Source organism: Halictus rubicundus, chromosome 16 (genome assembly GCF_050948215.1).
Source record: "Halictus rubicundus isolate RS-2024b chromosome 16, iyHalRubi1_principal, whole genome shotgun sequence".
Classification (NCBI taxonomy): domain Eukaryota; kingdom Metazoa; phylum Arthropoda; class Insecta; order Hymenoptera; family Halictidae; genus Halictus; species Halictus rubicundus.
Window position 1 is genome coordinate 3,803,243 of NC_135164.1, and position 18,598 is coordinate 3,821,840.

Here is an 18,598-nt window from a genome sequence, read left to right on the forward strand (position 1 = left end):
AACGGAAGAAAATCAACATTCTCCTCCCTCGGTAACAAGCAACGGTAATTAATCCCCTGGCCGGAGATTTTTTTTTCCCAGCCGTCGAAGACCTGTACTATTTTTTTTTCTTTCGTTTTTGAAGGGAGAGAGGTATATATCGTTGGGATTAATCCCAGAAAATTGTTGTGCCCCTCTGACCAGGCCAGCTCGCTCGTAAACACGCTAATTAAAGTGTCGTTTCACGGCCGTTTGATTTTCCCGTGGCAAAGCGGAGAAATGGTCTCGGTCGAATCGGTAATACCACGGTGTAAACTGTCGGCAATTAAGACTGCCGTTAATTACGGTTTTAACCTACATTGAGGCGCGTTTGTCGCGTCACACCGATCCCCGTCGCGCACTATGAGAATGCGCGAAGAATGGCACGCGTGCGTTTGTCATGCGCGCACGGCACACGCTAAACAAACGCTCTTAAATCGTACTAAATTCTGCCGAATACTATATTCTATTGTATGTATGTATGTATGTATTCATTTATTGTTCCCCTCAGGGTTACAATCCCATTACATCACATCTCCTTCAACTCGCAAAATCGCAGACCACTAAATACACAGAGAGAGAGAGAAAGAGAGAGCTACTGTCGCTTTTCAATATAATAAGTATAATAAAATAATAAAAACGGACATAAAAATATAAAATAACAATATATCAAAATAAAATAAATATTCTATTCTTATATCTATATATAAAATATATATTCTATTATTTTTTGGAAATTTTCATTGAATTTAGCACAGGCGGAATATTTCAGCCTCGAAGTTACAAAAATTGAAATGTCGATAATTATTCGGTTCTGTATGGGACTGCCTGAAAAAATTGATTAATGCAGCGTTTCTTTAATTTCGCGGAGCATTAGAGTTTCGTTCGCGCAGCTTCCGTTTCTGGAAGCAGCGGACAGCAGCGGCGGCCATCTTTTCTCTGGATCTCTCTCCTCCGTGCACCGCGTGCGGATGCGAAAGGTGGAGGCTACTGTTGCCTCGTGCACGGTGCACGTTGCACGTTGCACGTTGCACGTTGCATGGCTGCACACGCACACCATCTTTCGCAACGTGTTCCGCCGTTGCCTTCCTTCTACGTGGAATCGCGGTTTCTTGGATATCTCGATAGTTATCGAGTCGTTGGATACCCCGACGCGATTCTCTCTCTCCCTCCCCTCCCCCCAGATCGTTGCGTGTTTCGTCGTGGATTTGCTTAAAAGGCCGTGTTCCCCTTTATCTCTTTGCGCTTACACGAGAACGCGGGTTAATTTTATTTACAGCGATCGGCCCCGCTCGTACCGGAATAGAAACCAGATTGGTGTTTAATTAGTACTCCCTTGCGGCGAACTCTTTAAACCCAACAAGACCGAAAGAAGGAAATATTTTAATCGAGATAATTAAATAATCGGTGCACCGCCGATATTGACGCAACTCTGAAACATCGCAAAGAAAGGAACCGAAACTGAAGAATATTTTCTTAATGGATGTTATCGAAATTCCTAGTTTCTGAAACGTGGAATATTTTTACGAATTACGTACGAGCAACATATAAGTCCCCAGTCCGCTGCGACGGGCAGGTATACTTATTCTCGTCACACTCTGTGTATTTAATAATCGGAAGTTGTAGGAACAGGATGTGGGGATCATTTGAAATTACAGAGTCCCCATTTCCACCACTCTTGTCCGCACACACTGAAATTGACGTCTGTCGAGCCCCCTCCACGGCTTACCCCAAGATGAGCGTCGGAAAATAAGGAAAGTTTTTTTGTTGCGATCGAACGCGTTACCCTCCGTCGCGATAGGAAACGAAGAATACGTTTTCCTCGGTCCCTGCATCCCCCTTTTCTGCTTTCAGATCCACCCCCTCTTTCCCTCTCTCTCTCTCTCTCTCTCTCTCTCTCTCTCTCTCTCTCTCTCTCTCTCTCTCTCTCTCTCTCTCTCTCTCTCTCTCTCTCTCCCTTTCGCGTGTTCCCGAGCAAAAATCGGCCGCTCCATTTCGTCAGAAGGGCCACGGGTCGATTCGAAGGCACCCGGTTTCTGCAGTCGATAAATTGCCAGGCACCACCCCTTCGTTCTCACTTCGGTGCCTTTCTTTCCCGTTCATTGAGTTTTATGAAGTCCTACGCGACCACGTGGCATTTCCGACGTCGGCGCAGCAATTATGGCGGATAATGTCCCTTACGACGCACCTTCCGCCGTTTCGCTCCTCTGTTCGGTCAGCCGTGCTTCTCCAACGTCAAAATTCCTTTATTTTTCTTGCTTCGGTGTAACTGCCAGTAAATTAGGTTTGCCTCTGTGTTAACTCTTAACTGGTTTATGCCACATTTTAACACTTTACCGAAACTTGATTAACACATCTTGCGCGGGAAGCGACTAGAGTCGTTTTTCACGGATTATTGATGGATTATTGTTATCGATGTGTTTTTACAATAAAATCGGATGGACATGCGTTGCAAAAATACAAAACGTGCGCTGCAAGAATGAATGCAACGCGGTAAGACTTTGGCGGCAAAGTGTCCGCGCAAGATGTGTTAATATTGCCATTTTTACCGTTTTTCTCGCGACTCCATAAGGCACAAGTGAAAATTCAAATAAGAATCTTGTGACAGAGAAAATGTACGATTGTTCGTGCTAATTGGACATGTTCAGAAACTAACGGTTGTTTTATCTGTTCAATGAAAATTATGCGATCGTTCCCGAGGAATTCGATAATGTTCGGGCAAGGAGCTTGAACAGAATATTCCACAGCTAGGTAGAAAATTTATTCACGGTTAACATATTTGCGTTTTTATCCCCAACTTATGCCAGGCCTTTGCGTGCGATTGCTTGATTCTCCTTGGGTTTGAGGAGATAATCGAAGCAATTACTTCGTGGCAGAAGGTGGTTCATGTCTAGAGTGTCGTTGACTTGGTACTGGTTTCCCATGGATGTACAACACCTGCTACCTTTTCTTGTGAAAGCGATAGTGTTTCTCACCTAACTTGAAACTGCTCTCTATTTTGCGTGTTGCCGTAATATAAGCATGTATTTTATGCTTTCTTTATCTATATTACCGACGATAGAAAATCAATAACCACTGTAATATCTTCCTTGGAATCAAAGATATTTTACTACCAAAAAATTAAATGATTAATCAGAAGCGTCACCGAAGTAACCAAAGAAGCTTTTCTCAACGAAATGAAATATTCATTAGCATTCATTCATTCATTTGGATAAAAATAGAGAATGCAATCCTGTTCCTTCAACTTTCTAGCGAAATTTTGAAGTGGCAATTCTGGTATTCAGTTATAACCAATTAAGATTAACGTAGTATTATCGCCAACTATTTAAAAGTGTCCTTAAAATATTTGAATCCGCATATTATTCTAGATACGCGAGCATCCATTTAAACACTTCAGCGTTCAAATAGCATAAAGTGGAAGAAATTGGACGGACTTTGGTTAATGCTTGACTCCCCCATCCTTACAAATTTATTCAGATCGTTACACGCCGCAGTTCATAAGTTCGTGTGCATAATGAGAAAGAATGCGTGAAATTAACACGGTGTGCTTCATACTTCGTGAACCTGTACAGCGGCTCCCCTCTTCTTTCTTCTTCCTCCTCTCCCATGGAACGCAGAATGAAGCAACAGACGAACGTTTCACGCTTCGTTTTATTACTTCATAAAATTCTGAAGTGCAGCGGTGAAGCTCCACGAGAAATTAGAGACGCGTGTAAAGGATCCCCCGCTTTTTATCCGAGAAACGCTTCTGTTATATGGAAATCACTGTTCCGTGCACGCGGACACGTACAAACCACAAAAAAGAAATTCCTAAACATAACGTGCTAATTAGCATCTTGTAGTCTTCGCGTAAACAGATACTTTCTTTACTCTCCACACGCGTCGGTCGAAAAACGCATGCTACTCCACGCTCCATTTTAGGCTGATTGTAAGCAACGTGTACAATACGGTGGACCTTAATTTTCGACCATCTGATTTTTTTTATGCGACCCCCTAGATCTGTTCCAGATCCAAAAAAAAAATAAGTTCTGCAGAAGAAGAACTCAATTGGACAACAAGAAAGGGTGTCGCAATCGGTTTGAAGTTTGAAAATTTCAGTAATTTCCCTTTAATTTTACATGCAACTCAAATTTTATGTTTTAATGATAAGAGTTACTGTTATAACATAAAAATATCATCTTTTGGTTGTATAATAAGAAATTTTACTTGAAAGTTTCAACAATATTGTCAATATTTTGGTTTATTACATTACGGAGTAGAGCTATGAGCGTGCTAAACGGTCGCCAACAGGCCCGAATATTCAACTTTTAAAAAAATTTCAAAATAGTTGGCCTGAAATTAATAAAAATAATTACATCCCGGGAACGCACGACGATTACGTTCTGAAACATATTAATGATATACAAAAAAAAAAATCGAAATTTTTAAAAATTACACAAAAATGAGTCACCCAAGAGATGACTACAAAGAACTTTTAGAATTAGCAATAATTTTTCTTGGGGGGATTCTTTTGGGTGGCATTTCATTCAAAATGCCTGGCGCATTTCACCATGCGAGGTGGATGGCTAAAATAATATACACTTTAAAAATATTTATTTTTCGAAACGAATTTCCTCTCAACCAGGAAGAGTATAGTAGCATTAGAGATACATGTGTATTTCTAATTAACATTTATATTGAGCCGTGGATTTTGACCCCAATGGCTGCTATGGCGCCACGTGTAGATCTAGAATTCATCAAAAATATAATTCATTACAAAAATGTTAACGAAGAAATAAGCGATGTGGCATTAAAAAAAATTGTGAACCATTTATGGTACTTGTCACCGGAGAATGCGGCGCTATCGTTTTTTGATAAAAAAGTTTCAGTAGAAACAAAAAGATCGATGGTGCAAGCACTACAAAATGTAAACAATAATAATAATTATAAGAGATACATGACAACGACTATAGAAATTAAAAATCTTGCGAATTTGGAAATACAACATTTCGTATCATCTGAATCAAATAATTTTTTCAAATGGTTCAATATAAATTCAGATTTTCTTTTAATTGATCCAGCACTATGGGAAACTAATAATAATTATACCGAAGCGATAGGTATTATAACAAAATTAGAAGTTGTGAATGACGTTGCAGAAAGAGCAGTAAAATTAATGAAAGATTATAATTTAACGTTATGCAAAAACGAAGAAGAAAAACAATTCATATTACAAATTGTAACCGATTATAGGGAAAAATACCCAAAAATTGATAAAACAACATTAAGTACAGATTTTAAAAAAATATTTATACTCTTATTATAATTAGGCCTATAAACAAAATATTCAATTATAAGTATTTAACTGTCTTTTTCCACTTTTCCTTATATTAATGTGAGATCAAATTTTATATTTAAAAAATAAATATTAAAAATTTTGCTTAAACAAATTCATTAAACAATTTAATTTTTGCTTTGATATAATAAGAATATTACATTAAAATAGTGTTTAATGACCAGTGGGATTGAAAAAATGTGTACTTTTTCATTTTTCGCAAAATTAAAATTTTTTGCATAAACAAACTCGTTGCGACACGTCTTCCCTTTGTCCGATCGACTTGAAATTTGGAGGGAATTAGTTTTTTACCGAGTAGAACAGATTGCAAGGGTCGCATCGAATGAATTTAAAAAAAAATTTTGCACAAGAGCAACTAAGGTCCACCCTAGTGTACAATGTGTCGAACGCGTTTAGATCTTCCAAAGAACAAACTTTTTCCCCGATTTTCGAGATGCAAATCGTTTTATTGTTTGTCGTGTTTGTGTACGGTGTACACTCTGTTTTCTACAATTTTATGAATACTCATTAAACGTGGGATCCCGCATAGTGCGTGTTTTCATTCCAAATCTTCGAGATCCATGGTGTTGACAATGTTTCATATTCGTGTTCGTAATTCGAGCACGTTGCCGGCGCGCACATTTCTAATGTACCTAATTCTGAGACCGTTTCCAATCAACCAGCGCCGAGAAGCGTTTCTCTTAAGGGCCCGGGATAGTCGCGTGACTTTTCAAGTAATAATTTCCATTCGCAGCCTTCAGACACAGACTTATGATCCGTCTTGGTCTTGATCCGACGGGTCTTAAGTCTGTGACTAAACTTGTCACATATATTTCTCTGTATTGTGGACATCATGAATTCTGACGCCAGTGCTTCAAATTTTTGGCTTTATTTCGCAGAGAATCGAGACAAAATATAGCTCAATTTGTAGCCGGAGATATTTTCTAGTGTGCGCTGCTCTCGATTTCATCCAGATTTCCACGGCATGCGCATCGTCAATTTTTGGCCTACTTCTAACGCTTATATTACCAAATATCTGCATAATCTCGGCAGCTGCTGACCAGCGCGCACCAGATTGAACCTTCCTCTTTCGAACGAGCCCTTTACCAGCGACAAAATATTCTTATATACGGACGAAAACTTGAGGCACGTAAAACCATTTTTTCACGGTAATGTAGTCACTCTACCTTATCGCGAATCTACGAAGACCGAGCCCTTAACCCCTTGCCGTACCTTTTAGCTCGGAAGAATTCGGGCCCAAGCGCGAATTCATGTTTGGTTCGAACTTTTGAATACGAGTCAGACTCGGTAATGTTTACGTTTGGTCCGAAATTCTCATGACGAGCCATACTCGTCAAAGTATGGCAAGGGGTTGACACTATAGAACTACCGGACCAGTCACAATGACTGGTTCCTAATTTTTTCTTTTACAATTACCGAAATTGTAAAAATGTTTTCATCGGAAATTTTGGAATGTACTTGGAAGCACTCATTACAATAAAAGTTGTGTGAAGTCTAAATGGACATAGTCTTGCCACAGTTACAGGGCAATGTACGTCAGTCGCGCTTATCGCTCGGTAGTTCTAGCGTTAAGGGGGCCGGCAGGGTTTGAAATCCATATGCTTATGCATGGGTCAAAACCTTTTCAAACTATCGCTTCAATATTGCAATGAGCAGTTTAGAAGTGGTCAATTGTGTTTCCTAAAAGTCCAATTTATGTCTGTATAGAGCCCAAATTGCGAATTTCTACCTCATCGCGGAGTAATTTGTAATATTCGGCAGAAAATTCGAATTCTGAAGCAAGTATGACGTCACAAGATGGCTGCCGCTGAGAGATTCTCTTAATTTCGCGAGATTTAGTGTTCGTATCGAAAAAAGGCTTCTATACAGACATAGCAAAGACATTTACAAACACGGTGGTATGCATTTTTAATTGATTACTTACTTATTTAAGACGTAAAATGTCTAGAAAAAAAGGCATAGCGTAACATAGCGTGACAGTCAAGGCCAAATGCCTGCCGGCCCCCTTAAGCGTCCTCTCCGTCGGCGTCGAGCGTCTATTGTGAGCATGTTTTCGGGCGAAATTGAAGGGGGGCCGGGAGCGGAAGAGAACGCAGGTTCCCCGTTGGACCGTCGAAAGACAAGAGATCTAACCATGTTTCCCCCGGTTCGTTTGTGCAGGTCTGGGCGAGGCTCGAGGAGGACGCCTCCACGAAGATCCCCGTGCGACAGCGAAGGAGGAAGCGGCGAGAGACGTCGTGGTGGTGTCCCGTAGCGTAGGAAGTAGAGTAGTAAGATGCTAGTCTTCCCCGGCAGCGAGACGTCGACGAGGATGGGATCGATGGTGTCGCATGAACGGCAACTTCGTCTGCTCTTGTCGATCCTGGTGCTGCTGTCCCCGAGGCTGCCGGTTCGCTCGACCCCGGCCGACATAGTACAAAAGTTCCACGACCCGGAGGTGGAGCACATGAACCATCTCGTGGTGGACAAGAACACCGGTCGGCTGTACGTGGGCGCGGTGAACCGGCTCTATCAGCTGTCGCCGGACTTGAACTTGGAGATCAAGGAGATAACCGGGCCGAAAGGCGATTCGACCGCTTGCTCGATGATCAACTGTCCGCGTCAGACACCGACCCGGCCGGTCGACAACGTCAACAAGGCGTTGATGATCGACTACACGACCAGCCGGCTGATCTCGTGCGGCATCGTGTCGCAGGGCACCTGCAGGGTCCGGAATCTTCACAACATCTCGGACATCGTGCAGGAGGTGAAGGAGGCGGTGGTGGCGAACAACGCTACAGCCTCGACCGTCGCGTTCATCGCACCGGGACCGCCGAATCCTCCGGTCTCGCAGGTGATGTACGTGGGCGTCACGTTCACCGGGAACGGGCCGTATCGGGCCGAGGTGCCCGCCGTCAGCTCCAGGTCCCTCGACAAGGATAGGATGCTGAACATCGCCAAGTCCGCCGTCACCACCGGCACCAGGATGTACGTGAACTCGTTGTCGCGCGACCGGTATCGCATCAAGTACGTCTACGGGTTCAGCAGCGGCGGCTTCAGCTACTTCATGACCACGCAGATGAAGAACACCGAGACACCGATCTACATGTCGAAGATGGTCCGTGTGTGCCACGACGACGAGCACTACTACTCGTACACCGAGATACCGATCAACTGCTCCACCGAGGGGGTCAATTACAATCTATTGCAAGCCGCGTACGTCGGCAAGGCCGGCTCCGTTCTTGCCGAGGATTTGGGGATCACCGCGCAGGAGGACGTTCTGTTCGCGGTCTTCTCCAAGAGCGAGGCTCCCAGCAACGATATCCCCACGGAGAATTCAGCGCTCTGTGTCTACTCGTTAAAGGCTATTAGGAGGAGGTACATGACCAATATACAGAAGTGCTTCAGCGGAGAAGGACACCGGGGACTGGACTACGTCTCGCCGAGTCACAAGTGCATCTTAACGGTAAGCGATTTCTTGCTGTTGTCCTCTTGTCCGCGGCCTCCCATTTCGAGAATCTATTGTCAGCTTGTCCACTCGATCACCGGTTCTCAAATTTCATTTTCCTCGTACCGTTCAAGCACCTCCACGGGTAGTGTATAAATATATATATAGCAGCACTCATGTAGAGAAATGCGGACAGACTTATTACTCGGCCTAAGAGGTGATTGCAAAACTGTTACATTTGGCACCGACATTTTCTACAACTGTCTTGGAACGTTTTAGAAGCTAGTGGACTCGTTTCTCGAAAAACTGCATAATTTTCATTTAACACGTCGACCGCCATGTCACCCATATGTGGGCGACGGAATTATTTCTGCAGGTTTTTGAATGAATTTTTACGTTAATATATTCATCGTACCAAATTTGATTGGGATCGGTAAAATGCAAGAAAGTTGGGGGACTATTCAATGTCATACATTTAATTTTTTTCAATTTTTATCTCATTAACCCTTTCAATATATCCGGCATCTATATGAGTGTATGTAAGTACCATCTGTGGCAATGATGAATTCATCTTTATCGGCAGAACATTTTCTGTTGATTTTGGAGCAATAATTGTTTTATTAAGCATAGTAATTATTTAAGACTTAGAAGAACGTATGTACAAAAGCCACGCGCACTGTGCACATTTCTGGCGCATGATTCCGTTCGGTGAAAGGGTTAAATAACTTACTTTGATTTTATGGCTTTTTGAGGTTTCTAGTATGGCAGTGAAAGTGTTAAAGGAGGTCTTCGGGCCTCTCTCTCTAAAAATCGCCAGCACATGTAGTTCTGATCATAATTACTCACGTAATGGGAGTCGAAGGCGTCGAACCTCCAGGTTCGGCACACCACAAAGAATGTGGAAGGTTTCGTATAACTGTCGCTCGGCAGACCCGAGGATACGACACTTACGGGTAGAATGTTGTAGCAACGACTGCTCGCAAAGGCGCCAGCGAGCGTTCAGCGAGAAAAAGCCGCGCCGGGGGCCTAATCTTTGTTGATTCAGCTTGTGCATTCGAATCGGCGCACAGTGTGACGAATGGCCTTTTTAGCTGGACAAAATTCTAAATCGCCTATTTTTCTATATTTATCGATTAATATGTTTACAGTTGTATAAAATATGAATAATTATTAATTTTTTACAACATTTAGTTGGTTCTTGTTAATTAAACAATATATTTTAAGTGATTTATAATTAAATATAAAATACAACAAAGTTAGTAATGGACCTGTGTAACACAGAATGATTTAACAAGTACTAGATATTATCAAAGAAGACGTCACTTTTAATTATGGACAAAAAGAATGTAATTTTGGAAAAGTTATAGTAAATGTTACTTTTTGGAGGTTCAGACATATTCTAACGGGAAAGAATTATTCTTTGGTTTAGTATAAGGCTTCACTTTATAAATAACAACTCTGTTTCATATTATTGTTTATTATTTTAATAAAAATATAATAACAGGAAAATATAAATAAAACAAAAGGAATAACAGAGATCAAAATCAGTCTTCAATAGAAACGTTCGGTTGCTAAAAACAAATAACTTATAAACTAATAACTTATAAACAAATGTAAATAGAATATATCTAAACGTATTTGTGTTACGACAAATGTTTGGGTTTACGACTGAAGAAACGAATTTTCATACGAAGAAAGTTCAGAGGAAAACTCAGGGATCTTATCATTGTTTATTCCTTCGATATACAATGAAAGAGACTAAACAAACCGCTAACAATAAGTGGCGACGGCAATCGGCATCGGCTGCGTTCGAAACGCCCGGCCCGAGCTATGATTGTCACGAGCGTGTACGTAAAACGACGTAACTTCATTGTAAAAATTAGTATAGTTCTGCAACGTTCTGCAAGCCAATTTTGGTATTAAAATAAAGTAGAGAATCTCTCTACTTTATTATATGTAAAAATCATCGCGTGGATCGACGTGGCGCATATACTAATTCATTAACGAAGAGTAGTAACATGGGCGTTTCTGTGGAAAAATAAGTACCGTCTTTGACACTTAATTTACAAAAATAGAAGAATGTTATCGATAATTTGGAATTACTAAAGTGAAAATACATGTTTTGAGATGTTATATCCATCGTATATAGGAAATTTAAACACTCCTTAGTACATTTTAACATCTTTCTAGCGCGTATGGAAATGTGCCCATTCATTTATAGGTTAGGTGTTCGTCTTTTAGGTGAAGTTTACACGCTCTGTAAACATACAACAAAAGAATTTTAACCCTTAGCACTCGAAGGGCGACTGTAACGCGCCACTAAAAATTGCTGTATCATTTTCCAAAATATATTTGACTTTATTAAATTTGTTTGTATTTCATAAATCACTAAACACTTCAGTAATGTACAAGTAAATTGCACCATTTTTGCATGTATAACCTGAAAAAAATCTGTAGAAGGGAAATATTCTAGGTCGGAAGAAATGTTTCGTTTTGGAGTTAAAATGGCTTCGAGTGCGAAGGGTTAAGTTTTAATATTCAAGGGTTTTAATACGTGGTTATTTTAGATTATATTAGCACAGTTAGTTTTTCTTTATTTGAAAGTTAATTTTGTCCAGCTAAAAAGGCCATTCGTCACACTGTGGCGGCGGCTGGCAGTAGAAAGTTCTATGCCCGATTTGTCGGTGGAAATGATCGGTTCGGAAGGCGGATTCAATAATAAATAGCGGCATCGAGGAACTCGTCGATGGGAGTCCCGATCGAGAGGAGCCCCCCAGCACCGTATGCGGGGGTCTCGATTCTCGAGGCGTATGAATCGAGCGTGCACGAGCGTCGCAAATGGATTTTCCTCTTTACCGGGAGAGAGAGAGAGAGAGAGAGAGAGAGAGAGAAAGGTGTACGATAACGGTCCTCCGTTTCGTCCATCGGTGTCGATTTGCATTCAGGAACGTACGTTTGCTTTACCAGCGTCGGGTAATCGGTAAACCGCCGTCGAGGTTCTTATCGCGTGACAGCGGTGCATAGGGGCTTAAAGAACCCCCTTTACGAAAGAAACACGAGAACAGGGCGCGTGCTTTCTTGCTCGGTTTTACACGTGCGCCCACGATCGGTTCGTGAACCGGACCAGCCAGCTACCGCACCGCGCGCGCACGCCGCTGAATGATCGTTTCTCATTTACATACGGCTGAATATAAAGTAAACTTTCGAACCGGTGCACTCACACACACGCGCGCATACACACGGACCTTCCACCGTCGCCTCATGTCGTCTCGCGTCGCGTCGGTATGCTCGTGCGTGTCTCGTTACGATGGGAATTGAATGCTTTCCGCTCGACTCTCCGCAAGACTCCGTATACTCGGTATATCTCTCCCAACGAGTTGGCTCACCCAACGTTTTCGCGAACTTCATTTCTCGCGTGAGATCGTTCACCCATCGAGACCACGCTTCTCGCGAACCATTAGCTTCCCCGAGATATTCGGATTCATTGTTCTTCCTTGGACCACGCGGCAGAGCAGCATATTTCGAACACCCGTTTGTGTTCACTCGATTTACGGGACCCGTGAAATTGACGGTTTCTAATATTTTTAATTTACGATTATCGAGATTGTAGAGATCCAAGAGAAATTTTTCTCGAATTGTTAAAATTAAGAAAACCGGTAAGTCCTAAATCTAGACACGCTTTTTGCGTCGGAGTTCTTGTGCTTGAAACTGATCGGGGTGTCAGGGAGGCTTGGCGTTGTCGATCTTAATTGCGGCTAATTATCAGATTAGCTTTTTAAGGTGATCAGATAAACTTTTTTCGATCGAGCGAAGATCAATGAGATGCGACGGCCGGAAGATAGATCGCCTCAGGCCGGGTCCCGTCCGATCCTCTATTCGTGGAAAGTATTTTCCATAGTCAATACGCTCCTTATGTAACTATGAGCGGTAGCGTTACCTCGCAGATAACATAAATGCACAATTAAGTTGCATGTTTTAAGAGAGCAGTGATTAATTACGTTTTAAATGAGAGTCCAGATTTCGGTATCTGGAACGTCGAGATTACCCGAGCGGAGCATCCATTAGCGCGCTCTTATCGAAAAATGTGGAGACCAGATTAACTTATTCGGCGTTCTCAACGGAACCTTAAACTTCGTTTTCGACGATGCTTTAAGAGCGTGCGCGTTTACGATAAGGCGCGCGGAGAAACGGAAGAATGACAATTAAAACGGGTTTGTCGAAATCCGTGAGCGCTGGATAAGATAAGACTTCCATCGTGCTGTGAATCACTCTCTCTATTTCCAAAAACTGAGAAAAGAATCGTACTCTCACTCCCGTCGAAATTACTCAAAGTCTCCATTCATGTAACTGCATCGTGTGATAATCTCAAACGCTATTCAGATTGTGCACACCGGGCGGGAACAAAACGAACTTTGAGGACAACCTAATAAAAAATTAATTAACCCTTTCTCTATATTAACCGAAGTGATATATTCCGATCGTTTCCGTAAAATTGTATCCGTAGTAGAGAAATAATTCGAAATTCGTTAACACTTTGACTGCCAAACTAGAAACCTCAAAAATTCCATAAAATCAAAGTAAGACATTTAATGAAGTAAAAATTGAAAGAAATTAAATGTATGATATTGAGTAGTCCTCCAACTTTCTTGCATGTTACAGATCCCAATCAAATTTGGTACAATGAATATATTAACGTAAAAATTCATTTTAAAACCTGGACAAATAATTCCGTCACCCACATATGGGTGACATGGCAGTCAACGTGTTAATCTATAACCGCGATGCAGTGGATATGTAAAGTCTAAAATTTATTTCAAAGTTTATGTCGCACCCACGGCGATTGTAAAATGTTCGAAAGATTGTCAGGAAAAAGCGCCGGCCGAAACTCGAGCTGAGTACGAAGTTAAATGAAAGCAACAAGAGAGGATGCGGAGACCTGATCTAAGAGAAAATAAAAGTCACGCGCGCGTTGACGAGAAAAATGTGAGAAATAGAGGGAAATAAGAATGAGAAAGCGGACGAGCGTTGTCCCACGGAGGCTGTCCGTCGGCCGGACCAAACAAACAATCTTTATCTCCTTTATGGGCGTCCTTATCTGCGGCAGCCGACTCTTCCCCCGGCTTTCCCGTGGCAGGTTCAGTCTTTTTCTCGCCCTCCGTACGTGAACGAATCCTTTGTGTTCCCCGGCACACTTTCTCGCCGCGTTCCACGGGAAAAAAGGAGGCTGAAGAAGTAAGAGGCTCGGGGACCAACGAATGAAACACAGAGGTAGACGGGGCAGGAGGGAGGAAAAGCGCGGATGAAGCGAGCAGTGAGACGAGGGTAGGAGGAGCAGAGTCTAGTCACGAAAATTTGAATAAATCTCGGTCGGTACGCGCCGCCACCGTGCTGAATATCATTTCGTTCCCGGGGCGTACCCTCTCCATCCCTCTCTCCCGTTCCCCCTCCTTCCAAAAAATGCCAGACGTCTCCGGGCTACTTTCAACGAAGCGAGAACTACCCTGCGAACTCGATAATAAACGCAGGTAGAGCGTCTCGCCATGAGTCATCCGTGGGAACGCTCGATGCCGCGCGATGCGAAACCCGCCATGACGGTGCGTCACGCACCTCGCCGTGGAAAACCAATCGATTGCTATTTTCCGAGACCGAGCGATTTCCTCGATGTTCCAACCGTTCCTCTGAAACACAGTCTTTTCTCGATATATGTCGCGAAAACCTCCGCGCTAAAGGTCGCAGGACTATCCCCACTACCGCGGGGGGTACCCTAAAGATCGATGGTAAAAAGCCCATTTACGGAGTTATCCGAAAAATTGTTTGCAATCGAAAACTGTAATTCGCAAGTTTGATCATTATGAGACATGGATTCTCTGTTGTTCTGGGAATGACTTGAGACTCGATGACTTAAAGAGTCGTGTGCTGTTACGTTAATGTTGGAATGACGAGCAATTTCGATGTCTCGGAAAAATATGAAAGGCTGAATAAGGAGCGAGGCGAGTCTTTGGAGAACGCTGCGCCATAATTGACTCTCGTTCGGCCGACGCACGGGAGGACTACAAAGAAGTAGCTCGGCGCAACAGGAAAGAGAATGACGACGGCGATTCAACGCAAGGACTGAAAACCAGTCTTTTTCCCGGAGGAAGATCGTCTAGATTAACCGAGAGGATACGCGTGAAAGGAACGTGTAAGGCTTTTGTCCATGATCTCTCTCTCTCTCTCTCACTCTCTCCCTCTCTCACTCTCTCTCTCTCGCCACCTATGCCCTATAATCTCGGAGGTTTTCGATACCGCCACCTGTTACGTAAATACACGTAAGAGAGACGCTAGGAGATTCAGCCAATTGATTTACGCTGTTGCCTACCGCGGAGGACCTTACCTGGCAACCATTCAGTGAATTATCGATTTCGCGTGTTGTCTGTCGCGCATCGGATCGCTATCGTGTAACTCGATTTCTTTATTTAAGCTCTCCACCGTTTCCTTTGCTGTGTACGCTCGCTGGTCGCCGGTCTGGAGCGGTTCCCATCCTCTAATCTGGTAACCCGATCAATTTTCGAACACCGCCGCGTCAGCGCAATTAATACCTTGCTTTGTAACGCCGAGTCAGACAAGAGACATTCGATTCGACTTCGCAAACATTCAATACCACCGGCGCGCTATCGTGCGCGCGCGTTCAATATATACATTTTATAAGTTTAGGCCTGCAAAGTATACAGTGAGGAGCAAAACTGATTACACACTATTTGAAACAGCATAACTTTTTAAAAATTAGATCAAACGACTTGAATGTTTTTGAGAAGTTGGAAGGATTAGTTTATTACACGAGGTGTAAAAAATTTGAATTAGTCGGAGTCGCAAAAGAAATAGTAAACGTTAGTTTTTTCAGCTTTTTTACCTGTATTGAAGATTTAAAAAATATGTTCTATTGACTCGAATAAATTATATTCATGGTGAAAATTTCATGGATATTGGTTACTTCGTTTACGAGTTATAAACGACTAAAAGTCCGATTTTTAGTAAAAAATCGTGAAAAATGGCAATTTTCCCACTTTTAATCGTTTGTAACTCGTAAACGAAGTAACCAATATCCATGAAATTTTCAGCATGAATATAATTTATTTGAGTCAATAGAACACATTTTGTAAATTTTCAATACAGGCTCAGATAAAAGAGCTGAAAAAACCAACTTTTACTATTTCATTCACGATTACGAACAATTCAAATTTTTTTCAAAAATTTGTTACACCTCGTCTAATAAACTAATACTTCTAACCTCTCAATAACATCAGTCTCCTCTCAGTCATTTGATCTATTTTTAAAAAAGTTATGTTGTTTCAAATAGTGTGTAATCAGTTTCATTCCTTACTGTATATAGAAAAAGAATAATTTCTTATCAGTCGAGAAAATAATGCAGTACATTACGCGATAATATAATTTTTATCTGGGAATTTTGTAAATTACGATTATGGAAATTGTAAAGGTGTACACATGTGGAGTTCAATCAAATTTCTTTGGATATACAGGGTGTCTCAAAAATGTTGCACTTCCGTGAAAGGGATTCCTGAGGTCATTGGTGTAAAGACTATACACTCGTGTAAAAACTTATGCAATATATGCATCAGTGACATCGTGGTTAAATTGTCAATTAAAAGTGTTACTTCATAATGAACCACAGAGCTGATAAAAAAACTTATTACGTACTTTTTAATATATTCTCAGAATGTGGTATCATAATTAATGTTTAAACGACAGGTTTTACGCGGGTTTATAAATTAGCGTAGTATAAAGTGTAACAAAGTTTCATAAGATGCTGCATTTCATTTCCTGCCTGCTGGAACTCTCGCCATACTAAACAAGTTTCCGTTGGATATTACTTTCCCTAAATTAGTCTGTAAAAATCCTTGCACGACGATATAGAGTCCATTAATATTTAATCAATATCCAGTTCTCCTGCGAAAGAGGGTACGTTTGAATCACAGAACTCTAGAAACAGTCCCTACTCAGAGAATTCATAATTTTAAATAAATTATTATAAGAATTCTATAATATTATCCGTAACTTATTAAAATTCTTAAATGAAATAATCAACATCTCTGCACCTTCTGTTTCATTCAATCGACAGACATTTTTATTTTGGGCAAAAACCTGCAGTCTGCAAATAGTATTTGCATATTTATCAGACTCTGAATATGACTTTTCGGTACGGTCAAAACAACTTGTCAGTGACCATAGCGCATTGTGTACACATTTTACTTTCTTTCGGATCACCATCTGACCTATTGTTCATCTGTCGCGCGTATCGACGAGCGTATCTCGTCGAGCGAAGAAGCGATCGAGCACCTCGGAGAGGAATCGCGCGTTTTAATATCTTTCTTATCTGCGGTTGAAAAGCGCGCGAAACTTATTGCGGTAAAAATACATACTCGGCGCCCGTTTCCAAGCGTTCCTCCGCACTCTTTTTCTGCGGACGGTTTCCGCTTTCCGGTTTTTCCTTTCCTCGTCCCATCCACGGGCAAAGGATATTTATTTCTTCCCGGAATTTCAATATCAGCTTCTTTCCCACCTTTTCAAACGCTGCTCACCCACACTCCGCGCGGGTTTCTCGGAACCACGTTTGTGTTCCCGGAACACACGGCGACATGATTTACGATCGGCGAATCGCGAGAGTCGCTCTCTCCCTCTCCCTCTCTCTCTCTCTCTCGCTCTCTCCTCGGCGTATTACAAGCGCGAAACGCAGTCATAATCTACTGCTCCTATTCTGCCCGAATCAGTCACGCGCGTTAACAAACACGCTCGCGCTCGCTACCGGTCAGCTCCTCTTCCCTCGGCGGGAACAAAGAAACGCAACGTAACGATAATTAATGAACGAAGTATGGTCATGGTCCCGGGGACATAGTCCGTATAGATTGTTTTCCCCCGCGTTCCTCGAGGATCTGAACCGACCGTGTCGAATCCCCCGAATGGCACGGCTACGACCGTCTCGTTCTACTTAATAGGTAAACGAGTCCAACGATAATGAATGCTAACTCGGGCGAGCCGACTTTCTTCGGAATCGGTGCAATTCCCGAGCGATATTACCGCTAACGACCAAAATACACAGATTTCCGCGAAGCCATTTGCGGAAAGATGCCAGGATTTCTTATTCAATTTCTGACCAATTTCTTCGTGCATGCAGTCAACATACTTGATTTGTTATCTAAATACTGTGGTATAAAACGCGTGTTACCGGATACGGAAAAAGTTAATTGAAATTTTTCATGTCAGATGAAATGCCAGATTATACATAAGAAATGTCAATTTTCACGAATTTCATTCACTTTTTCTGTATTCGTTCATCCAATGCAACATAATCTGCAGCCAATGAAACCTAATTGAAATTTTTCATGCCGGATAAAATGCCAGATTATACATAAGAAATGTCAATTTTCACGAATTTCATTCACTCTTTCTGTATTCGTGCATCCAATGCAACATAATGTGCAGCCAATGAAACCTAATTGAAATTTTTCATGCAGGATAAAATGCCAGATTATACATAAGAAATGTCAATTTTCACGAATTTCATTCACTCTTTCTGTATTCGTGCATCCAATGCAACATAATGTGCAGCCAATGAAGCCTAATTGAAATTTTTCATGCCGGATAAAATGCCAGATTTTACCTAAGAGAAATGTCAATTTGCACGAATTTCATTCGGTTTCATTGGAAGGACATTATGTTGTTATTTCAGACAAACTGTGATCGTTCTAGAGTATTTTTCTGGCTTCAAAGATTTTACTGACTTACAGAGAGATGCACGGATACCATATAATAATATACGTGTA

The 18,598-nt window shown here is 41.8% G+C and overlaps 1 protein-coding gene across 2 annotated transcripts in view; it reads left to right on the forward strand.

Moving 5' to 3' along the window:
* The window catches only part of Plexa (plexin A), a 470,402-nt gene that overhangs the window by 115,523 nt on the left and 336,281 nt on the right, over positions 1-18,598 (forward strand). For both annotated transcript variants that reach the window (XM_076801867.1, XM_076801866.1), the window contains exon 2: positions 7,514-8,798. In XM_076801867.1, the coding sequence (XP_076657982.1) occupies positions 7,629-8,798 (1,170 nt within the window). In that variant the 5' untranslated portion in view covers positions 7,514-7,628. The remainder of the gene's footprint in view (positions 1-7,513; positions 8,799-18,598) is intronic.